This window comes from Ailuropoda melanoleuca, chromosome 1, assembly GCF_002007445.2.
Source record: "Ailuropoda melanoleuca isolate Jingjing chromosome 1, ASM200744v2, whole genome shotgun sequence".
In the NCBI taxonomy this organism is placed as follows: Eukaryota; Metazoa; Chordata; class Mammalia; order Carnivora; family Ursidae; genus Ailuropoda; species Ailuropoda melanoleuca.
The window spans coordinates 84,329,783-84,353,395 of record NC_048218.1 but is presented as its reverse complement, the minus strand read 5'-3'; the positions used below and the strand labels follow the sequence as shown (position 1 = coordinate 84,353,395).

The following is a 23,613-nucleotide window of genomic DNA, read 5'->3' as shown; positions in this document are numbered from 1 at the left end:
AGTGCTTAGCAGAGCGCTCGGCATAGTAAGTACTCAATGAGAGTTATTACTATTTATGACCATGTATTATTCTATGGACAAAGACAGATTAAGGAATACAATTCATATTTCAGAGGCTAATGAAGTATAGCATTATCTTGCCTAAAACACCTGCTTTATCTACCAAACAGTGAAAGGAACTTGGATCTCAAGTGTGTGTCAGTATACTGAAATCCAGAAAAAGTTTATACAGGCTCTCTCCATAGAGGTAAGAAAGGGGCAATCGCAAAAGACTGACCTTGCTGGAAGGCAAAATATAAAGTAAATGGGATTAACTACAATAAAGAAATAAATGTTGAAAAACCGCTCTTTTCATTCAGGGCATGGCCTAGACATTTAGGGTCATTTAACCCAGAATTCTGAGAAATGCAAAGAGAAAGACACATGTAACAATATTTCTTTCTTCATTTCATGCATCACAACCAAAGCCAATGGAAATCTCCAGGTCGTGGATGTTGGCATGCTTTAAACCCGGCACTACAGTTCGAGGAGCTAAAAGTGCCAGGTAGAACCTTCCAGGAGTATTTGCCCAACTGTACCTTGATGGACTCCTGGATGACAAACTTCATCCGTGAGCATGTGTGCAGAGGACAACTCCCACCCTGATACGTGTGTCTCACCTGCGGAGGGACAGGAACGGCTGGAGTAGCCGCGGGTTCTGCCACATTGCTCATTCTGGCAGGAGGAGGGCAACTGTTGGCTGCGTAGTAATTTCGGAGTTTCTTACCATGATTTTTACCCTAGAAGTAAAACAGAAAAAATGGGGAAAAAACCCAAGCAATATTAACTACATTTTATTCTTTCAGATATACACAACACTGTGGCAAAGAGCCCACTAGATCTTAAAGTAGGAGTCGACGCCTCGGTTCTAACAGAATGAGTTATCTGGGAAAGATAAGGGAACAAAGCCAAAAGAAATTAATTTCCTATATATTTCTGGAAAAGTATCACATTTTCCAGTGATCTACTTCCTCCCCCAACTTGCCATTCATATGCCACTGCCTAAATACAAATTTTATTACACTGTGATCTAATCTATTTTAGAAGTCAGTAATGAAATGGATAATCCAATTATTTTTACAAAAATAGCACTTACAGAGTATCTTTTTACTTGCAAAGGACTCTCATGTGCATTAGCTCATTTGCTGCTCACAAAAACTCCTGTAAGAGGAATGTGTTAATATTATCCACACATGACAGCTGAGCAGCTGCAATCCATGGAGCGTGGAGGACGTGCCCTGGCACCTTCCTTCAGCTGGGCTAGGTTGCAGAGCCAGGCCTTCAGGCAGGCCCTCTGAATCCAACGCAAGACCTTTTGACTACCAGGATGTCTTCAGGACGCATTGGGAACCTCTCTTAAAATGCATTCACCTCTCTCAGCATGTTTTGTTAAAGTAGTTATTCACATTATTATATTCCTTGAACTGATAGAAACATATAGGAAGGGCCAGTGGTCTGAAAGCATTCTAAATGAGATGAAACAATGTGTTATTCTTCAGACTGCACTGTAAACTTCAAACCTATAGGCAAACATTTATTCACCATCTAGCATATGCTAAGCCCTAGAAATAAAAAGGACTAGCACACGCTCAAGAGAAGAGAGATGTGTGAGCAGTTAATTAAAGTAAGGAGATGAGTTCTACCTTCTGACCACTGGAATGCCCTACAGGTGCTCTGCCATGGTCACGGTGACCTCCAGGGAGTCAAATCCAGGGGTCACATCTGTGGTTTCCCTCTGCTCTAACTCTAGGCAGCACAACACCGTGGATACTCCCTTCTGTTGTCTACTATGATGCCCTGTTACCCCCACCACTTATTCTCTCAATGCTCCAACATCCAAAGCTCCACCCTTGGCCCTCTTCTTCATCTACATTGTTTTCCCCTGTCTCATAGCTTTAAAATATAATTGACAAGTTAGTAGCTCCCAAATTATCTATCTCCACCTCTGTTACGGACTGAATGATAGTGTCCCACCAAAATCCATATGTGGACATCTAATCCCAGTGTGATGGTATCTGGAGGTGGGGCCTTTGGGAGGTCATGAGGATAATCAATGCCCTTATAAAAAGAAGTCCAAGAGCTCCCTCTCCTTCATTCTGCCATGTGAGGATCCAAGGAGAGGTTGGCTGTCTACAGTGTGGAAGAGGACCTCACCGGAACCCAACCATGCTATTACTCTGATCTCGGACTTTCGGCCTCCAGAACTATGAGAAATAAAACTCATTCTAGCTCCAGGTCCTTTGTACTTGCTGTTCCTTTTGCCTGGAAGGTTCTTCTCTCAGATCTCTGCTTGGTTAGCTCCTTCTTACCTTTCAGATCTTAACCCAAATGGCAACTCTCTGAATCTGGAGTGTCCCGCCATCCTCCCCTACTCTGCACAACACACTCTTCCATCACATTACCAGTCTCGTTTATCCTCCTGCCACTAAGAACAATCTAAAATGGTACTGTTTGTTTGTTTGTTTCTCTTCTATACTCTCTGGAAAGTAGAATCCTTGAAAATAAGGACCTGTCTTGTTTACTCTTCTATTCCCAATGTCTAGAACAGTTTCTAGCATATAGCGGGCAATCAGTAAAATTTGTTGGGTAAATGAACCAAGTATTGTAATGGAGATAATGAATAAACTGCTAGGAGAACAGAGAGAAGGAATCTCTTACTTCTGCCTAAACGTGTCAGAGAAGGCTTCCCTGAAAAGGAGAAAACCAAGTCATCTTTTAAAATGAGCAAAAGTTTACCAGGCAGGCAAGGCATGAGGGGAATGAAAATTGTGAACAGAGAAAATACTATGATCAAAAGCCCAGCCTGCTATGTTGAGAAGCCACAAGGAGAGGTGGTCTTCTGGATCCTTTGGAGAAGAGTAGGAGTCAAGATACTGAGGGGGCTTAATGGTGAAACAGATCTTGGACTTTAGAGGCAGAAGGGAGCCTCTGAAGGACTTTAAGCAAAGTAGTTCTATGACTGTATTGCATTTGATAAAAATCAACCTGGGATTAGCACGGGGAATAAATCAGAGTAGATCAAAGCTGGAGACAGAAGACAGCTAAGGACAAAGCCCTAGTACAATATAATATAGAGCATGAGGACCCAGAAAATGAGATTAAGAATGTCTGTCCTATCAAATAAAATGAAAACTGGACAAGTGCGGAGTATTATGGAAGCCTAGAATAAGGTGTTTCAAAAGAAGACTCTAGTTAGATACATTATGACCCAGGAACTATACTTCTAGGTATCACCAAACAGAAACTCACATACAAGGAGATATCTATAAGAATGTTCCTAGGAGGACTATTAGTTACACTGAAAAGTAAAAATAATTGAAGTGTCGGGACACCTGGGTAGCTCAGCTGGTTAAGAGTCCAACTCTTGATTTCGGCCTCAGGTCATGATCTCAGGGTCATGGAATGAGCCCTGCATCAGGCTCCATGCTCAGCAGAGAGTCCACTTCTCTCTCTCTTTCTCCCTCTCCCTCTCACCCTCCCCCTCGTCAAACTCTCTCTGTCTCTAAAATAAACGAATAAATCTTTAAAAAAATAAAAAATAACTGAAGTGCCCATCTACAGGATAATGCAGAAATTATAGTCTATTCATACAACAACAGTAGCGAAAATAAACATTCCAGGGCCATGCATGGCAACATGAATGATTCTCCTAACAAAATGCTGAATGAAAAGAACAAGTTGCAAAAGAAGATATGTGAGAATAATTTTTTTAATATGGGAGTTAAAAACATGAAAACCACTACATATTACATAAGCAAACACAAAAAGTACAAAAGTACAAAAAGTACAAAAGTACAAAAAAGTGCAAAAAGTACAAAAAGTACAAAAGTGCAAAAAGTACAAAAAGTGCAAAAGTACAAAAGAAGTGATGGAACAATAAATATCAATTCAGTATAGTAGCGACATCTGGGAGTACAGGAGAGGATACAATTGGGAAGGGATGCCTGGGGGCTTCAGTTGAATGGATAGTTTTCACTCTTTCAGCTAAATGGCAATATACATGTTCATTATATTATTTTTGCACATTTTTATGTCTGAAGTATTTCATAATAATTGAAAACAACACTAACAAAAAAAAAAAAAAAAGGAGTTGTTCACCAGGTCGAATGCTACTGTGGGTATGTAACATTGGGACAGAGAAGTAATGCTTGGATTTAAAAAGAGAGGTCAAGAGTAACTTTGTTAGAACCATTTCAGCAGAGTGTTAGGGGTTTAAAAGGTCACACGGAGTAGCTTGGGGAGACAATGGGAGATGTGAAAGTAGAAAGAACCAGTATAGTCAACTATTCAGAAGAGTTCTGTGACAGGGAGATAGGGTTGAGAGTTAGAAGGGGGAAATGGGTCAATGGAAGTTTGGTCTTAAAGAGGGGTTTTACTTAGGCTCCTTTGCATGGCAACAGAAGGAAGTCAGTAAGAACCAAAGAACAGTTGGTGCAGGCACTAGAGCCTGACCCTGAAAAGGCAGAAGACAGGTACACAGTACTGCAGGAAGGGTCAACTTTAGATAGTATCAAGTATTTTATTTCCAAAGCAGCAGTAACAGTTTTCAAGCCAATATTACATCTATAACATTACGATAATAATGGCAACTAACAATTTTTGAGCACTTACATCACAGACAATATTCTAAATACTTTGTAAATATTATCTCCTGCAATCTTCATGAAATCTCTATCAAGTAGGTATAATTATTATCTGCATTTTACATATGAGGAAACTAAACTCAGAGTTAAAAACTTGCCCAAGAGTTTCTAGCTAGCTCGGCAGCAGGTGCCTGGGTTTGTGTGTCCCCATCTGCCCTCTACAAACAATACAGAACAGTCAGAAAAACAAATACAATACACAGAAGCCATGCCGTCCACAGAACCAGAAGCCACAGAATGCCCAGACTTCAAAGTAACTGTAAGTAAAAAAGGGAAAAACATCAAATCCCAGTGAGCAATCACTCACACTCCTGCCACAAGCATTCACAGTAAGCAAGAGCAGTCTGACAAAAACTGCAGGAGAGTCAGAAGAGGGAGCTAGCAGCAGGCCTACAATTGCTTTCAAGCCACCACCAAGAAAAATAAATCCACCCTAAGTTTGTAGATACTAAACCATGATCTGGTGGCAGAGCACTGACTGCTGGACAGGGACTTAAATGTACACGTGACCTGGAGTGGCAAAGTGGCTTCTGGAGGAGAAAGAGACAAAAAAAAGGGAGAGACACTTTTGGCAACTGGGAGGTGAAGGGGGGTAAAAAGCAAAACAGGAAAAGCTAGCATCCTACAAGACAAAAAAGAGCAAAAAAATCTGGAGGACATACAAACCCTTTCCTGACCACCACCACCAAAAAAAAAAAAAAAAAAAAAAAAAAAAAATAGAAGTGAACTTTGCTATGGTTATAAAGAGATTGCCATTGAATTAAGACTCTCATAAACCACCCAAAATCCACATAATGAACAGATGAATACTAATCAATTCAATACAAAGTTACTACCAAAAAAAAAATCAACATATCTCAGCAAGTGAAATCTACCCCCAAAAAACACATGAAACAGAAGAAAACCATTAAGACAAAACTCCAAACTGAATTAAATATATTCAAACAAGAATTGGGGATATGAAAAATCAACTTCAAACAGGAATCCAAAATGTACAAAGAAGAATGGCCAAAGTGGTAAGAAATTAAAAAAAAAAAAGGTAATTAAACTCAGGAAAGAAAAAAGAGAATTATATCAAAAATGAGAAGTAAATACATACCAAAGGAAAACAGACACAAATGAAAATGCAGTAAGAGGTACTGAAGAAAGAAAGAAATGCAATCAAAAAATAAAACAATATGAAGAAAAAAATTTAAAGGGCCAGAGAGGAAGCAATGGAAATGGGAGACAGGTAAAGAAGAAATACTTTATGTTAAACCAGAGTGCCTGAAGACAAAACACAAACCAAGCAAACAGAACTAATATTTGAAACTATAACCCAAGAAAATTGTCCAAAAGTAAGTGAAGACCTGAATCTGCATATTGAAAAGACATACCAGGTATCTGGGAAAATTAATCTAGAACAATGAGATCGGAAGTATATCTTTAAAAGGTATGACACTTCAAGCTCTCCAGGCAAAAAGATCAAATAACTTACAAATGCATAAGAATTAGAATGGCATCCATAAAATGTAAAACAAGGCATTAATTGAGAAGTATTTTTTTTAACTTAATGAAAGTGTGAAGTAAGAATTTTATGTACAGCCAACTATCCCTGTATCAAGGGTCAAGACTATAGAAAAGCATTTTAAAAGTACACAACCCTAGGAATTCAGTACTCATAAGTCCTGCTTGAGGAATCTTTGGGGGCTTCATTCAACTAAGAAATGACTGGGAAAACTTCAGCAAAAAGGCTGATGGTGAGTATTTTCATAGATATAATTGTAGATCAAAGACTAAATTAAAGGTGGAGATGAGGATGAAAGATTAATGTTCAAATATTACTCATTATGACACAATGGAAATAATGCAACAAAAAAGAGACAGAAAAAGGAAGAAGAAGGTAGAATAAGTTCACTGATTATGCAATAGGCAATTTAGCTGGGATACCATTAAAAACTGACAAACCCAGATAGTAACACATTAAATAACTGAACAGGGTAGTAAAATCATTTAAAAATGTATAAAGTGATGCCTGGGTGGTTCCGTAGGTTAAGTGTCTGACACTTGATTTCAGCTCAGGTCATGATCTCGGGGGTCATGAGATCGAACCCCTTGTCAAGCTCTGCACTGAGCATGGAGCCTGCTTAGGATTCTCTCTCCCTCTGCTCCTGCCCACTCCTGCTGAAACACTTGCGTGCTCTCTCTCTCTCTCTCTCTCTCAGAAGATAAAAATAGGAGCACCTGGGTGGCTCAGTCGTTAAGCATCTGCCTTTGGCTCAGGGTGTGATCCCAGGGTCCTGGAATCAAGCCCCGCATTGGGCTCCCTGCTCTGCTGGAGCCTGCTTCTTCCTCTCTCACTCCCCCTGCTTGTGTTCCCTCTCTCGCTAGCTGTCTCTCTCTGTCAAATAAATAAATAAAATCTTAAAAAATAAAAAATAAAATCCATTCATTTCAATCTTAAAAAAAAAGAAAAAAAACAAAAAGAAAAAATAAAAATGTATGAATAATAGGAGAATGAGAATGGACTACAAGTGATGGTAGGGTGTGACACTTTTCTACATATACATTTTTTATAGTTCTGACTTTTGTAACTATATCAACATTTCACAAACTTAGAAAAAGAATCAAAGTCAACAAGGATTGGGAAGGACCCAAAATGAAATACAAATAGAAACAAACAAACCTAACTGATAGAAAAATGAATAACATAACCATAGGGAATGGGGAGAGAAGGAAAAGAACTATTCACATGGTCTTGAAGTATCTCCCTCATGATACTTATTAAACACAAAAAGAAAACTAGTAACTTTACAAAACAAGAGCCTTAGCAGGCAGCAACTCTGTAACCTAAGTAACTTTGTAAAACAGTATTTTGACTATATATAATGCTAAAGACAAAAAGAACAAAACACAAATGCTATCCCCTGGTTAGTAGGTTTGTTTTTCATGGGGAGAGAGCTTCTCAACTCCAAACTATACATACTGAGAGAGGAAGAGAAAGTGTGTATGTGTGTGGTTTGTGGTTAACTGAAAGCCTAGATTTTTCCCTATCAAAGAAAGGAGTGAAACATAAAGAAAAAATGGAAGGTTCATCCTTCCATTGAAATTGTGTTGACTGAAATTGGAAGTATCAGTCTGGACTCAGTTTTCAACATACATGCATGTAGATAAATATAAATATGTGTATACAAAGATAAATATTACTAGCTCTGTCACTGAGAAGATCTAGAAACAATAACATCCCAGTAGCAAAAAGCACACCCTGCAGTCAGATTTTGGTTTCTAAATACCATTCTCCAATAAAAAGAAACCTGACTGTTTGAAGAAATGGCTTGCATGGGGAAAATACAAGAAAATTCTGGAAATCTTTTGTATTCAGGAAATAAGGAAGTATTACAAAAATTACAGGGACATGTCAAAAGGACACAAGCACCAACCTGAAGGGACTCACACTGGTCAAATCTGGAAAAAACAAACATCAGGATAAATAATGATAGTAACAGATTATATCCCAGAATAAAAATAAGAATCCATAATCCATGGAGATTGAATGAATGAATGAATGAAAGCAGAAAGTTCTTCCTTAAAGTAAAATTCCAACCAATAAATGTAGAAAGAATAATTAAAACAGAAAAATCACCATTTGGCAAACACCACAGTAGTAATCACCGTAGGGAAGAATCATCAATGAATGCTAAAATTACGGAATGAAAACACCATAAGAAATAAAATATTCACATAGTCTCAAAGTATCTCCCCACATGATACTTATTAAACACAAGAAAAAAAAAACAGTAATTTACAAAGAAGAACCCTAGCAGACACCATCTTAGCCCATGACCAAAGTAATAGTACCAGTGATGCAAAATATTCACATCCTTCCTAATATGATGCAGTGGGAAAGACACAACATCACTTCTGCGGTATTCTTGCCAAAAAAAAAAAAAAAAAAAAAAAAAAAAAAAAACACATAACCTCAATTCAATCATGAGAAAACATCAATCAAACCCAAATTGGGATAGTCTACAGAACAACTCTTCAAAAATTGCAAGACTGTAAAAAGCAAAGAAAAGCTAAACCTGTCCAAATTAAAGAGGACAAAACAACCACAAGCAAAATTTCATCTAGGATCAGATCCTGGAACCAGAAAAAAAGGACACCATTAGATAACTGGTGAAATGTAGTCTGTAGATTAGATAATATTATTGTTATCAGGGTTAATTTCCTGATTTTGAGAACTGTAGGATAGTTTGTAAATATTAACATTTGGGGAATCTGGAGGAGGTACATGCAGGAATTTTTTGTACTGCTTTTGAAACTGGTTTCTAAGTTAAATGTTATTCAAACTGAAAAGTTAATAAAATAAAATAAAACTTGCCCAAAGCCACAAGTAAAAGGCAGAGCTGAGGACAGCCTCATTCCAGAGCCATGCCACCATGCTCCACTGCACCCTAGGAAAATCCACAGTATTAAAGACCAGCTCAGATACCAGCAACTGTTCTAAATGTCTTATACACACTAATGTGCAGGTATCATTAGTATCATTATCAAATTCTTCATGAAAGAGACACAGAGAAGGGAGGAAATATATATTCCAATGACACACATCTAGTAAGTAGTAAGACTACAATTAGAAGACTAGTCTGTCCCCAAAGTCCATGATTTCATTTTCTTAACTAATAGCCTATCAAACAGATGCTAGCAAAGGAACAATAAGAAATCAAAAGACCCTTAAAAATTAAGGACATAAATGTCAAAATTTTTTTTAAAAATTCAGTATAGGGTTAGAATTCAAGAACACCTCTCAGGAATAAAGGAATGATTAAAGAGAAAAGAGATAAGCAATATAAAGAATCAATCCAGCTAGTCCAGGCTAGCGCTAATAGAATTACCAGGAAAAGAGACAGAGGAAAGACAGAGAAGAATATTATCAAGGAAACAGTATCAAAGAAAATTCCCCAGAGCTCAAGAGAAACAGGAATATGCAAACTGAAAGGAACAACTAGCGCTGACCAAGACAAATGAAAAAAAAAAAGATGCACAACTAAACACATCCATCACTGTAAAATTTCAGATATCAAGGATCAAAAGGAGAGCCTAAGAGCTTCCAGGGGGGAAAAAGCCCAAAATTAAAGTAGGTCACCCACAAAAGAATAATAATCAGAGTAAGATTTCTCTCCATCAATACTAGATTCCAAAAAACAAAACATGCACACACAATTAAGTACACCCTTTAACATTCTTAGGAAAAGTAATTTTCAACCGGAAAATGAACAGTCACATATGAAGACATAATACACACATTTTTAGACATACAAAGGCTCAGAAAAATTTCTTATTACTCTCTCATTTTATTTTAAAGATAGAGATGTGTTGTAACATACATTTATATTTATTCTTTCTTCCTTCAAGTAATGTGAAGATGTACTCCAACAAAACAAGATTGAAAAATAGAAAGAAAGCCTGCATATTTAGAAAATTGTAGCCGAAGCCAAAGAGCAATGAAGAGAAATCCAAATTCAACAGCTGTGCAGCAAACCACGGGGGCGACCAGTGGCAAATGGAACAGGCTGATGGGGGGATCTAGGATAAAGCAGGGATTCCATACAATAGAAAGTGTGCGAGTTTGGAGGGGGAAATGTGGTGATGGTAAAGATATATTGTGGAAGAAAAAGAAGGGAAAAGAAGAAAAGCAATTAAAAACTCTAGGATATACAATAAGCTACGCAATGAAGTCATGATCCAGTTATGAAACTAGTCCAAACTAGAACAAGAAATCAGTGGATTTAATGAAGATAAATAAAATGGACTGCAAGCAATAAAAAAAAAAGATTAAGAAGCTAGTAGTTGTTTTCTATAAATGCGTAAGATTCTTCTCCCTGTTTTTTATTTTTATTTTTTTTTTTTTTAAAGATTTTATTTATTCGACAGAGATAGAGACAGCCAGCGAGAGAGGGAACACAAGCGGGGAGTGGGAGAGGAAGAAGCAGGCTCATAGTGGAAGAGCCTGATGTGGGGCTCGATCCCATTAACGCTGGGATCACGCCCTGAGCCGAAGGCAGACGCTTAACCGCTGTGCCACCCAGGCGCCCCTCCCTGTTTTTTAAAGTGACAGAAACTCAAGGAAAAACAAAAGGTTATTTCTCGTTATAATCCACATACAAAACAAACTTTTTAAAAAGGGCATGATTTTAAGCTATTGGTGGCATTCGAGAAAGGGTCATCCATTTGAACATCTCTCTTGAGTAGCATGGGATTGTGACATCGGAAACACAGAAAAGAAAACAGCTCCGCAGTGAACAATATTTCCCTACTGATAGCAATGCAAATGCTGAATGTCAATGTCCAACAACGAGAATCAACCTACAACTAGAGCATGGAAAATTTAATTTGATTCTTGAGTAAACAAAAATGTGATTAACCTTAACAGTGTCAGAGTAAAACAACAGCCAAGGCAAGATGAGAGGTGGAAGGGAAAATGGAGAAGAAAAGGTGGGGATGGAAGAGGAAGGGAGCACAGGTGATTACGCTTTCCATTATACGCCCTTTGTTCCACAGGCATTGTTTTGAGTTAAAATTTCTTTAAATGTTTTGAGGAAGCTGCTACCCGTGGCAAATGCTACAAAAGGTCAAGTGAGAAAGAGCTAGATTTGGCCTGTAAGGTCACAGGTGAGCATGGAGAGGACCCTCTCAGTAGAATATTGGAATGAAACCAGAATGCAGTGGCAGGATAGAGAATGGACAGGAAATGAAGACCAGGAGAGGAATTACACCTGTCAGAACTCTAAGGAGAGGAGAAAAGTTGCCAACCAGAGGGATTAAATAAAGCAAAGGGTAGGCTGCTGTTGCTATTTTTATTTACACAGAAAAACTTGAGCAGGTTTTTAATTTGATCGAGGTAAAGAAGTGATGACAGGTGAGGAAATCCAGAGTTAGGGTGAGGAATCAGCCTGTCAGAAGAAGAGATATGTCTTTGGAACGAAGAAGAAACGAGGTAGGGGCACTGGGATGGGGAGGCAGACAGCTGGCGAGACACAGCTACCAGCAGCGTCATGGAGAACTTCTGTCCCCTGATGAAGAGCATTTGACTATTCTCAGTCCACTGCAAGTTCATTTGGAAAACAACCACGTGGGAGAATTTTGAAAACATAAAATTAGCTGAGGTCCGATTTGCTGAACATGCCATCCAAACCTGACCAATGTTAAAATATAAGTACCAAAATCAGTATTCTAAATTTTGGGATAAGATCAATTGCATTCTCTGCATGGTGAATTAAGATCACTACAATCAGACTCATACCTCTAGAACTACCTTTCTTTTAACCTGCATCCTGTCTCCCTTTCAAATTAATCTAATTAATATGGAACATTGTTATTTGGCTGCTAAATATTACAAATAGGCATCTACATTTACGACAAACTTTAGAAATGTACTTTGAGTAAATGAGTAGTTAGTTTTCAAATGGACATGCAAATTAGCAGATAAATTGGTTGACGTTATTTTACGCTGTGGATGCCCTAGCAAAATTTATCCACTTTTGTTTTTTGCTCGTTTTATTTTTGTTAATGACCTTCCATCCAAAGTAGTTCTTCCTCTGGGCATGTATGCTGCTAACACAGTGTTGTGTTACTCCGTGCCAGGCTTGCCCTAAGTAACCTGAAGCCTGCAGACAGATTTTAATAAAATGAAGACATGTTTTTTCTTCCAAAGGTTTTAAGATATAACTAAAGCCATAATTTTGAGACTGTAAAAATAGGTAATCTCATTAAAAATAGAACAATAATGCAGGGTATTCTGAAGCAGAATGACTGGATGCCAAGTCCTGGGAATAAAACTAAATCTGCGGCGACCACGGATACACATGGGTCATTGCTAAGGCAGCCCCAACTTAGGAACGGCGGAATGTCAGAGAGAGAAGGGAGTGAGCTTAAAGGGAAGTATTTCTCGACAAGCTTCCATTGTGTGTCCTGGATTTCTGGAATATGATCTAGTTAGACTCTAGTATAACACGGCTCACCCCAGACTAAAGGTTGTTTACAATACCGTGGGCAATTTGAAACTTTGCGATTTCAACAATGGCACCAACTGACCCAACCATTTGGAGAAATGTAATCACAGTGATTTATCACTTTACACAAATGTGTTTCTAGCTTATAAACAGGCTACCACTGACCCCTTTTATCTCACACATAACTGAAATAGTGAATTTGTAGCCTTGGCTTCACTCTGTATTAAAAATTATAAAGCGGGTTTTCAGAAATAAAACTTTCCATCATCTCATCTGCCACTTCGTTGTGTTAGTCTACTTACAACCCTTGCCAATCTACCTAATTCCTGGTTCTTGGTAAGCCTTACTCACTGGTCCTACCCTTGGCTTCAGTAAGCTTTTTAAATCACTGCCCATCTATGTACCGTGTATGATGCCTTTGACGCATCTTTCAGGCTGACATTTCTATGTTTCCTGTCTATGGTAGTTTCACCCACCTCCAAGGTATGTTCATGCTCTGATTGTTTATTATTCTGATCTACTCTTTGATCCACACTCTCTCATCTGGACCATATCTTTCTTGTTGAAGTCCAGATTTTACTTCTGAAGTTAACTTTCTTCTATACTATCCTAATGAAATTGCCCTATACTTTCATATACTAACTGCTTTGGCTTGTTTCTCTGTAAAGGAAAAAAAAAAACTCCCTCTTTAAGAATAACATGAATTTCATTCAAATCTTTGCTTCTAAGCTCTTAGAAACAAACTCTTAGGGAAAAAAAACCCAAACTTTTAATTTTCCATTAGGTTCTACTTTCTTAATAGCCACTAGCTTCTTCTTTATCTTTACCCTAATTTTTGGCTGCTTAAATTATCCACTATGACAGGCTGTCCTTCTCCTTCAACTTTTGCACTTAAAAATTCTGATTACTGAGACATTTACCTAAGTTTCCCTTCCCTAGTCTCATATTTTCTAATTCCTATATTTACCATATCATGGACAGAGCTGAAATTAAGTATAATTACTAATCTTGTCAACTAACAAGTTCAGAGCACACACACACACAAAGATGCAGAATCAAAGAAAAAACCCAAATAAATACACATTCTGTTTCTTATCTAATTTAAGCCTTATAATCCAATGACCCTGCTCAAATTGAATCCTCTCTATGCATAACCAGAGCATCCATCACTGTCTATAGAGAGACAAAGTGATATTAGAAGGAAAAAAATGCAGGAGATAGAGGTATAATCCATACACACATATTAAAATTACACATTGCCCAAGAATTTTACCTCATAAAAGTAAACAACTCTTCTTTAAAGGGCACAAAGGTGGGTTTTCTCTCAAGTTAATGACTTACAAGGGGCTTTACACAACTACAAATCAAAACTTTAGAACTCAAGCTTGATTTTTCAATGTGAGTCTCAGGCTATCACAGGAATGTTTCACAGGAATAAATGAAGAGGAAAGCCAGCCCTGGGTCTTGGGTTTGAGAAGCATCATCCTAACCAACTCCCCTCAAATGGCAAAATAGGCAAAGGAAGACCCTGTACCAAACCACTGTGGTTTGGAGAGTGGTACACAGAGGGAATGAGAGTGAGGGTGAAGGAGGGGGAGGAAATGTAAAAATGAAACCAGAAGATGCCTTTATGCACCATTGAGGACATGGGCCAGGATCTGAGATATAATTAACTCACTGCTCTGCACCTGAGGGCAAAACAAACCCAAACAAAGGGAACTCCAGGGAAGCAACACAGTGTATCTTCCCCTCAATCCCAGGGAAAACAATACACCCTCAAAGTATTTCTGAGGTACGATCACAAAGTGACACAATCATCAGTCTTTAGGATCCAAACAAAACAGAAAAAAGATTTCCACCTGGAGTAAATAACTTTACGTTAGAGACAGAGCGTCACTATAGAAGAAATACGTGTGTAAGTCATCTTTTTACCAGATGTCTAATCATTGCAGCTATTCATGGAGAATAGAGAGTCAAATCAATGCTGACCCAGAAGACATCCTTCCATTCAGTAGCGTTTGGCCTCAATTGCTTCTCGGGTCTCCTTTCTCCAAAAAAGGAAATTACATAATTGTATACGGATAGCAATCTAGAATAAAAAGAAATACTGTACTCTCTCTTTCTAACCAAAGGTTAGCTTTCTATTTGTTCTTGGGTAATAACACCCTTTAAAATTGTCCTTTCCACTGATATTCTACATGGAGATGAAAGCTTTAAATCTTACAAATGATCATCAGTTCAGAGTATGTTTCCTATGAAGGGTAAGGTTCAATATTCCAATGTCATCTTATTCCAACTACAGAAAAATACCTGTGTTTTCTTTAGCAGTGATGGGTTATATAGGAAAAGTCAGAGGTCAAAGAGAAAAAGCATAACATTCATTGACAGATTACCTTGAACTAATGCAAGCTGTATCAGCTGGAAGAGAATATTCGTAAGGCTAATTCTCCTAAACAATTTGACACTGAACTGAGTTTGGTACATCATATTTCAAAAACTATTCACCTTAGGCTCACGGGTTTGTACACAAGCATAGATGATGTACATTAGCCTACAATGACTAGTAAGCTATCAAAAGCCACACGGTTAGGCTGAGATCTCTTTCTGTGAAAAGTGAAGCATTCTTTTAATGTAGGAACATTATGCTTTTAATCAAACAAACTAATATCTAGTTGTTCACTGAGCCATCTTGATTATTCCAGGCACAATTGGTCATATCTGGAGAGAAGACTCTGACACAGGCAAAGCCCTAAAAGGTTCTCTCGCTAAATGCCTGGCTTTCTTTTCTCTCCTTACCTGATAATGAGCCTGGGCTTGCTGCGCGGAGTTCAAGGTGACATTGCAGAGTTTGCAGTACAGGGGCTTACATAGCTCCTCCAGGGCAGAGTCTTGCTCCCCTCCCTTAGGTAACTCTTCTTCCCCTGCCAGAGGCAAGGAAGCCTCCTGCCCAAAAGGCTTCTGTGGCGGAAGCTGCAAGGTTCCTGTAGACCTGGTGGCTACTGACATAGGAGGAGAGGATGAGGGACGCTTAGGCAGAGGAAGCCCGGCGTGTTGCAAGAGGATCATTGGGTAGGAAAGTCTTGGGCATAATCCAATGGGCGATGAGAACTCAGGTCTTCAAATCTGAATCAACAGCAAAACAAAACAAAAAACAAAAAACAAACAAAAAAACGCTCACTTAAAATTGCAACCTCAGCAATACAACATGTGAATGACCACACCATCTGACCCTTTCCTCTACTTCTCCAAACCACCTTCAGGATTTCTTTTCGCCTCATCTAGCAGACTTCCCCTATCTGTTAATCCACACTGACACTATGCTCTTCCACGGAGAACAGCTTTATAGATTTCGCTTTATTTTGCTTGGCACAGCTCCAACTGTGGTCCCTCTGGCCCATGAACATTAATAGCATTGCATCCATGGCTAATTAAATCTAAACGTCACATGGCTGAAATGGACATCAAAGGTCACCTAGTCCAGACCCCTTCCCTCAGGCACACTTACACTTAAATACCCTCGATGATAATTATGCATAGACAAAAACACCACTGGCTAAGAACCTCAGCAAATGTCTCCTTTTCATCCAAACTAGTCTTTCCATCTAAATGAATCAAAAAGAGCGAAATAAAGACTTCCATGTCTCAGAACCCTTAAAACACTTCTAGAGCTAGCTAAAATATCAAGGAAGTCTCGGAATAACTCAGTTACTGTGTAACAAAAAATAAATAAAAGAGTTCCTTCCCATCAACCAGTAATATTTAAATAGGTAAGCCAATGATTCCTCACAGCAGAGGCTGCAGGCAGCGTGTAGGCCACAGGCAGCCTCAGATGTGCTCTGTTTGGAATACACCGTGTTGTGTTTTGCTTTCACTTTTTAAACTGAATTAGTCATCAACATTTTAAAATCAAGAGATTCATGGCTTCTCCTGATAAAAGGATGATCTGGCAATATTTGACACACGGTTCTACATGGACAATTGGCTAGTTAGTGCAGAGAGGCACTGTCCCCAGTAGCCAGGTCTGTCTTCTCCAGGACACCTCCTTCCCACTTAGCCTGCTGTCTGTATTGTGTTACTTACCTGCTTCCTGTAGGCACTTGCGCTTAGGACCCCACCTCATATGGCCTTAAACTATATTCATGAGTCCCCTATAAAATCAGAATATCTTCTCTCCCTCTAATCATAAATTACCTGCATAAAACAATGTATCAAGTAAATGTCCTCTGAGGTAATGGATCACACTGTCAGAAGCCCCCATTTAGTTCTAGATCCCCAGTCTTTCAGCAACTTCCTTTTCCCTTTTTATTAAGTAACTGATTATTCTGTTTTGCTCAGAAAAGTCCAATATGTTCCAATACCTCTTCGATTTTATACATGATTTCTCCTGCCTCCCACCCAGATGGTGCTTTCTAGCCCTGAGTATCTCAAAATGAACCACAGAACATGTTCTGAGTTCCCATGATTCTAATTAACCCAAATTAAAATCCCTATTCCAAAATACACAATTCCTTCCACTCTCTCAATACTATTAAAAACCTCTTTCCTTGGTCAATAAAATATGGCTATTTTAAACTGCTAAAATTTTCCATCTACAAGAGAAATGTGTATACTTTCTGACGATAATACATTTACTAAAATTAACCAAAATTTTAAAAAGTTAAAAGTCTGTTTTACCACATTTAATAAGTATACACATGGAAATTGCAATCAAGTAACAACTTTTATACTAAATTCAGGGTCTGGGGGCAGCAGAGGTATCAGGGTGATGGGAAAATAATGTAGTTAAAGGCAAAGTACAAAAATTAGTCATAATATTCAACAATACTTCTCATTCATCACAATACTTAACAGAACAATATTTTTTTATTCTTAAACAGAAGTATGCTGTCCACATCTCTGGGAACATGAAGAAAAGCAATACAGATTTAGGGCTTTAAAAAGTCAGATTCTCGGGGCGCCTGGGTGGCACAGCGGTTAAGCGTCTGCCTTCGGCTCAGGGCGTGATCCTGGCGTTATGGGATCGAGCCCCATCAGGCTCTTCCACTATGAGCCTGCTTCTTCCTCTCCCACTCCCCCTGCTTGTGTTCCCTCTCTCGCTGGCTGTCTATCTCTGTTGAATAAATAAATAAAATCTTTAAAAAAAAAAAAAAAAAAAAAAGTCAGATTCTCTGTAATCATATTATTCCTCTCAATTAAATCAAGCAAAGACAGGCATGGACATTTTAAAAAGGAAAACTAAGGAGACGAAAACCATTTATTCAAAAAGTTAACCACCTAATTATAACAATTCATAATATTAAAAGACGACACATACCACCTGTACACAGACATACTGATACCAAACTGTCACAGACAAGCTGCCAGTTCAGAAGAGAAAATGGAGGAGAGTGTTGAAACATCTGGATAAAGGAAATCGACAATATAAACAAAATCAAATACTACCGATTGCCTAGACATGTCTGGACTTGTTTTATGAAAGCTCACTCCCACTTGAGGAAATTCCAGCACGCATCTCCCCAGTGTTGCCTACAGGTTTCCATCAAAATAAAGGCCAGTCTCAAAACCCAGAGGTGCAAGAAGCCCCCTTCCAGAAGTGATAAAATCCCCTGCATTACAGAAAAAATTCTTGCCAAGTACAGACGTACCTATTATCACATTTTATCTTTATAATTTTTAAAGAATAGCTAGATATTCCAAATTTATTTCTTGTAATATTCAACAATCGAAATGATCATGTAACTCCCAAAAAAGGCTGTGTGCATGACAACTACATCAGGCCTTACTATGTTAGCAAACAAAAACTAGCATAAATCGAAAAGAAATAAAACCAAGCCTTTAGTGAAAGCATGAATGGTGGAATAGAGAGAGACCCAAAGCATAGGCGACTCGGATCCGTTCAACTACTGCATTAGATTAAAAGAAACTAACTCGATGGCTGATGTAAATAAAATATTCCTCAGATCTTAAAAACCATTCAATTTGATGCTTGAAGTGACATAAATGAAGGATTTATGGTGGTTAATGTCTTGGTTTAGAAGAGGTTTTGAGGAGACAATAAACTCAAAGCTTCATGGTGTACCCTGTTTAAAGAAAACGGATGATCATTGCACAGTTTTCACGATTGGACTGGGGCCTACTCTTCACATACTGTATTAAAGACAATCACTTTCTCATTTGGAGAAATCTAGAGGAAAGAGAACAGTGTAAAGGAACAGGTCACTGGCACCTCAGCAAACTAGGAAAGTCTGTACAGTAATTGGGAATTCTGGAAACAAGGAGAAAACGGTGAACATTAATCAGAGGTCATCAGAACGCATCGGGAAGGAATGAGAGAGAAATAGAAAAATAATCAGCTGAGGCAAGGTATATCATGTAAGGAAGACTCAAAAGAAGGCAGGGATCTGGGGGAGAAGAGGCCTTGGTGAATTGGCGAATGTTTTCCAGTCTCAGCTCTGACGGCTCCGAATCCAAGGGAATCGTCTACACATTTGAATCTAAGCTACAGACACTTCAGCATCGCTCACATCTACCTTACATTCCTAATATGTGCCTGCAAACACACGAGCGCACACACACACGCACCTCAATCCCGTAAGGATGCCATCACGGAAGATGGAATCCCCCGTCTCCCACCGGGCGGGGGGAGCGCGAGGGCCAAGGCAGCAGCACGCCAAGATGATCCAAATGGTACACGTGAAAAGCTCAAAAACAAACAGATAAATAAAAGCAGCGCAAGCCTGTCACGTGGAGGGCAGGTGGAAAGCCCGCACCCCAAAGGAACCGCTAGTCGCCTTCGCTCCCGGGCTCGTCCTAAACGCCCCGAGGCTCGCGATCGCCTGCACTTACCGGAACCCTCCGGACGCGCCGGGAGTCTGGGCGCCGCGTCCACCCCGCGCGCCCGCCGCCGTCTGCCCCGCGCGCCCGGCTCGGCCCGGCTCAACTCCGCCTCTCTCGGCGCAACTTTCCCGGCTGGCCCCCGCCAAGCCCCCGCCGCAGCTGAAGGCTGACTGTCAAAAGTCAGTCCAGCCGGACCCACAGGGAAACAGCTGCAGGAAGTGACTGCGGAACCGGGAGGCGGCGGAGGAGGAGACTGAAGGCGCCGGCCCGGCGTCACCACTGCGCATGTGCCGGGCAGAGCAAGCCCGGCGGTGGCGGCGGCGGCGGCAGCCGCGCCGGTGGCTCCCGCATCCCTGACAGGCCGGTGCGCGCTGGACAGGTGCGAGCACCGCGAGCGCACCGGCGCTGGAGCGGGGATGGGAAACAAGCTCGAGGCAGAAGGAGGGAGCACCACCCCGCGGACAGGTCCTAAGAGCTGTTGATCACGTACACCCTGGAAAGTTGATCCAGAGCAGATGCTTGGGGAGAGCTTTTGCAACTTTCATCTCCTGTCGTTGAGATCCAGACCTTTTCCACTCCAGCCGCGCCCTCAGTCCAGCTGGTTGCCGCCTAAGGTCCTGCCAAATTGTCCAGGATCCTTTAAAGCGCTGTGACAGAACCTCTAAACTGCACCTCTCCCCAGGATGGAGAAGAAGAGCGTGACTAACGGCTAAGTGGTCTCCAATCACACAAGAGCGCGTGTGTGTGTGCGCGCGTGTGCACACACACGCACACACACACTCCTGTACTACGGTGGGCAAGAGATAGAGAAGACTTTCTCCTGACCCCTGGATCCTTACCTGCAGGACAGAAAAGACCAGGAAGAGATTGGCTGGTGCCAGAATGTCACATCTTCTCCTAGTTAACCTCGACACCTGTAGGGTTGGCATTGAGAGATGAACTCAGGAATTTCCAGCTCTAAACTTCTATTAATTTGTAAACTATTCCATAGAAAGATTTGCTGGGGGGGTGGCAAAATATACATAAATTTACCATTTTCACTATTCTAAGTGTACAGGTCAGTACCACTAAGTATATTCACATGGCCATGTGCTTATTTTTTAATCATTAATTAAAATGTCAAGAAGATCTAAGTACAGCAAAATGTACCCTAGTAGTAGGCAACTACTGCAGGAAATTAAGGCTGTTTCTCTGACGGAAACACACCATCCAGTACCACCAGCAACAAACCAGATTGACTGTTTTCCGGGGAAATGACTTCATAAATACAATGATTGTTTAGCAGTCATACACAGACAGCTAGTGTACACAGGCCATTGGGGGAGAGTAATCTATCGTGCCTAGGTAGAAAACAGAATTTTTCTGAATTGATTCTCTATGTATACGTACTTCATGTGTCAAAATCTTAAAGGGACACACTGTTTTTATAATAATAAATGCTGCTGAAATCCACTTTCCAGCCCTTTTCCTGCATGGTCTTTAGCCACGTCACAGTCTACACTCTTTAGCTAGGACTGCAACTGGACCTCTGCTAGCCTTTCCAACCTGTCCCTCCCACCAGTCTTCTATAATGAACAAAACAGAGTCACTCGTATTTACTCGTTTACTCATGGATAGGCCCCATCTATGGCACTCACTTTCCTGCTTCTGTAACTTAGCTCTATCTGCATCTTGAGTGCAAAGTGCTTTTTCTCCGCATCCCTGTATTTCTAAAATCTTACTTATTCTTCAAGGCCTCTTCTTCAATGAGCTCCATAGCACTTCTCTGCACACCTGGGTGACACACTTAACATTTATCACTCCATATTATAGTTACTTAAAGAAACCACTAATCTGCCCTACAAATTCCTTAAGCACAGAAAGGATACATAACTTGGGAGTTTTCAAATTGTATATTTCATTCTTTCATTCAGTTCTGTACGTCAGGATAAAAATCTGAAATATTAACTGAAGTACCTCACCCCCCAGCTCTGTCCACAAACATACATTTCCATGTCCTCTACCTCTGGTGTTATCCTCTTCCCAAACAGCTAGGGTATTTCCTTCCCTGCCTCAGGGAGAAAGAAGAAGGCAAGTCTCAGATGTTTGTTTAATAGATATTTGAAGCTCATGATGTGACAATAGTCTTATAAGTCAAAGGTTTGGCTTTGGAATAGCTTTTCAGGAGCCAAAAGAAAACAAAACAAGGAATTAGACCACAATGTTTAAGTCAGCTTTACTGTAAAAGCAAACAACTCTGAAATCCCAATGGTAATTGCCACGAAGGTTTATTTCTTGCTTTTATTAATAACATGCTGTGGATCAGCTCCCTAGGTCCTCTTGTTCCAGGCCCCAGGCTGAAGAATCAGCTCCTGTATGGGACTTGGCAATTCTCATGACATGAGAAGAACCAGAGAGCTGGTAGAAACACATGAGGCCTCTGAAAGCTGTTTCTTCAGTGTGTCATGACACGTCCACTCAAATCCTGTTGGCCGAAACCTTTCATATAACCAAACCCCAAGTCAGTGGAGAAGAAGTCTACAGCTTCCATAGGCAAATCACATGTCAATGGGCATGGATTATAATCTTACAGAGCAGTGATGGGTGGTGGTTAATGACAAACAACAATGCAATCTGCCAAAAACACAGAGGAACAATTTTTCTTATCCTAGAGGTTTTGTTGTATATCTTCAAGAAGGGATTTATACCTCCCCCTCATAGTCAGGATTAGCTTGAAAGAAACTATGGAGTTAGAAATAACAGAACCCCAAGATATATTTCTCAGATTTGAAGACAGAGGAGATCTGAGTTCTGTTGCAAGGGTGGAAATCAGAAAAACAACCAATGTCCTGGGGCTTCTCTTTAATAAGCCAACAGAAAGCGGCATGTTAGCATGAGGTATTTGGGTATGAAGAGCCAGAGGAATGCCCCAACACCTGTTCTTTATATCTATGGCATTAAAGACCATTCAAAGGGGATGAGAGACAACTTTATAAAGGGTGGAAAGGCTTAGAGGTCAAAATGAAGAAGGACAGAGCTAAGTGTACAGATCAGTGATCCAAAACCAATGGAAAGGTGGACATCAGTTTCTGAGGTAAAGCCAAGGATGTTTGCATCTGAGAACCAGGTACCTCCCCTTGCCACCTGCTTCCGCACCCCACCCCCAAGAATTTAGTGGCTACCCTGAGAAGAACAAGGGGGAGTGAGAGCATTATAAAGAGATTACATTTTAACCAGCAATGATTTGGGGACAGAACAGATTTGTGGGTAACAGATGAACATGTGGAATTGGCCAAACTAAGTTTTCTGGCCTTAGGTAGAATAAGATCTCGACGTCAGACCAATTTCAGTTATTTTTTTTTTTTACCTATTTTGCACTCGAGTTTAATGACCTGATTTAACATAACTAGTACATTTGTATCACCATGCTTGATTGAATAAAGATATTTCTGTTTCCTCCCTTCTATAATAGGTATTATAGTGTCTGACAATTATACTTCATAGGAATGTTGTCTCCTTGGTATAACTATTATGTGGGAAACTTTCTGAATTTATCGGAAGGAAACTCCCATATTGAAATAAGGATAATTATTTTTCATTATGTTAGATCCCATACTGAGAAAATCTACATTTTGCATGAGTTTATTTACCAAGAAGACAGTTCCAACACACTTTTGGTGTCATGGATTGAGCCTATGGGGAATCTAAGCCAGGAGTCTTCATGCTATTTCCAAAATCAGAAAAAAGGGGAAATACTCATTCCTCTCCATGGACTGATGCAATTTGTCAGGTCAGATCCCCTTTGGAATGTAAATTTCCATCATTCTTTGAGACTACATTTTTCACACTCATGCCCAGGCCATGACACATTATAGCTCCCAAATCTCCTTCATTTTTTAAATCCTAGAGAAAGCCTCCAAAATTATTTGTCTCTCACACTAACCCCTGCTTTTCAACATAATCCTTCCTTTCTAACCAAAGCAGCACAACAAAAATCAAGCAAAATAATCTCTTAGGCGTTTTAATAGCATTTTAACATTTTTTACCTAAAAATAAAGTGTGAAGAAATAGTGGGGAAATGGTGATAGCCCCGACATGAGTTTTTAATCTCCCTAAATTCCCCT

At 39.8% G+C, this 23,613-nt stretch overlaps 1 protein-coding gene across 3 annotated transcripts in view; it reads right to left on the bottom strand.

Annotated features, from left to right (window-relative positions):
- ZMAT3 (zinc finger matrin-type 3) overlaps positions 1–19,766 on the bottom strand; it is a 32,949-nt gene extending 13,183 nt beyond the window's left edge. The window contains exons 1-3 of one of the 3 annotated variants that reach the window (XM_011218464.3): positions 19,520–19,766; positions 15,470–15,796; positions 660–779 (exon numbers count right to left, since the gene is read on the bottom strand). In XM_011218464.3, coding sequence (XP_011216766.1) covers positions 660–779; positions 15,470–15,739 — 390 coding nt within the window. In that variant the 5' untranslated portion in view covers positions 15,740–15,796; positions 19,520–19,766. Of the gene's footprint in view, positions 1–659; positions 780–15,469; positions 15,797–19,255; positions 19,492–19,519 lie in introns of those variants that run through there. The other 2 variants (XM_002912444.4, XM_034662607.1) reach the window with 2 other exon arrangements.
- Positions 19,767–23,613: the final 3,847 nt, after the last annotated feature.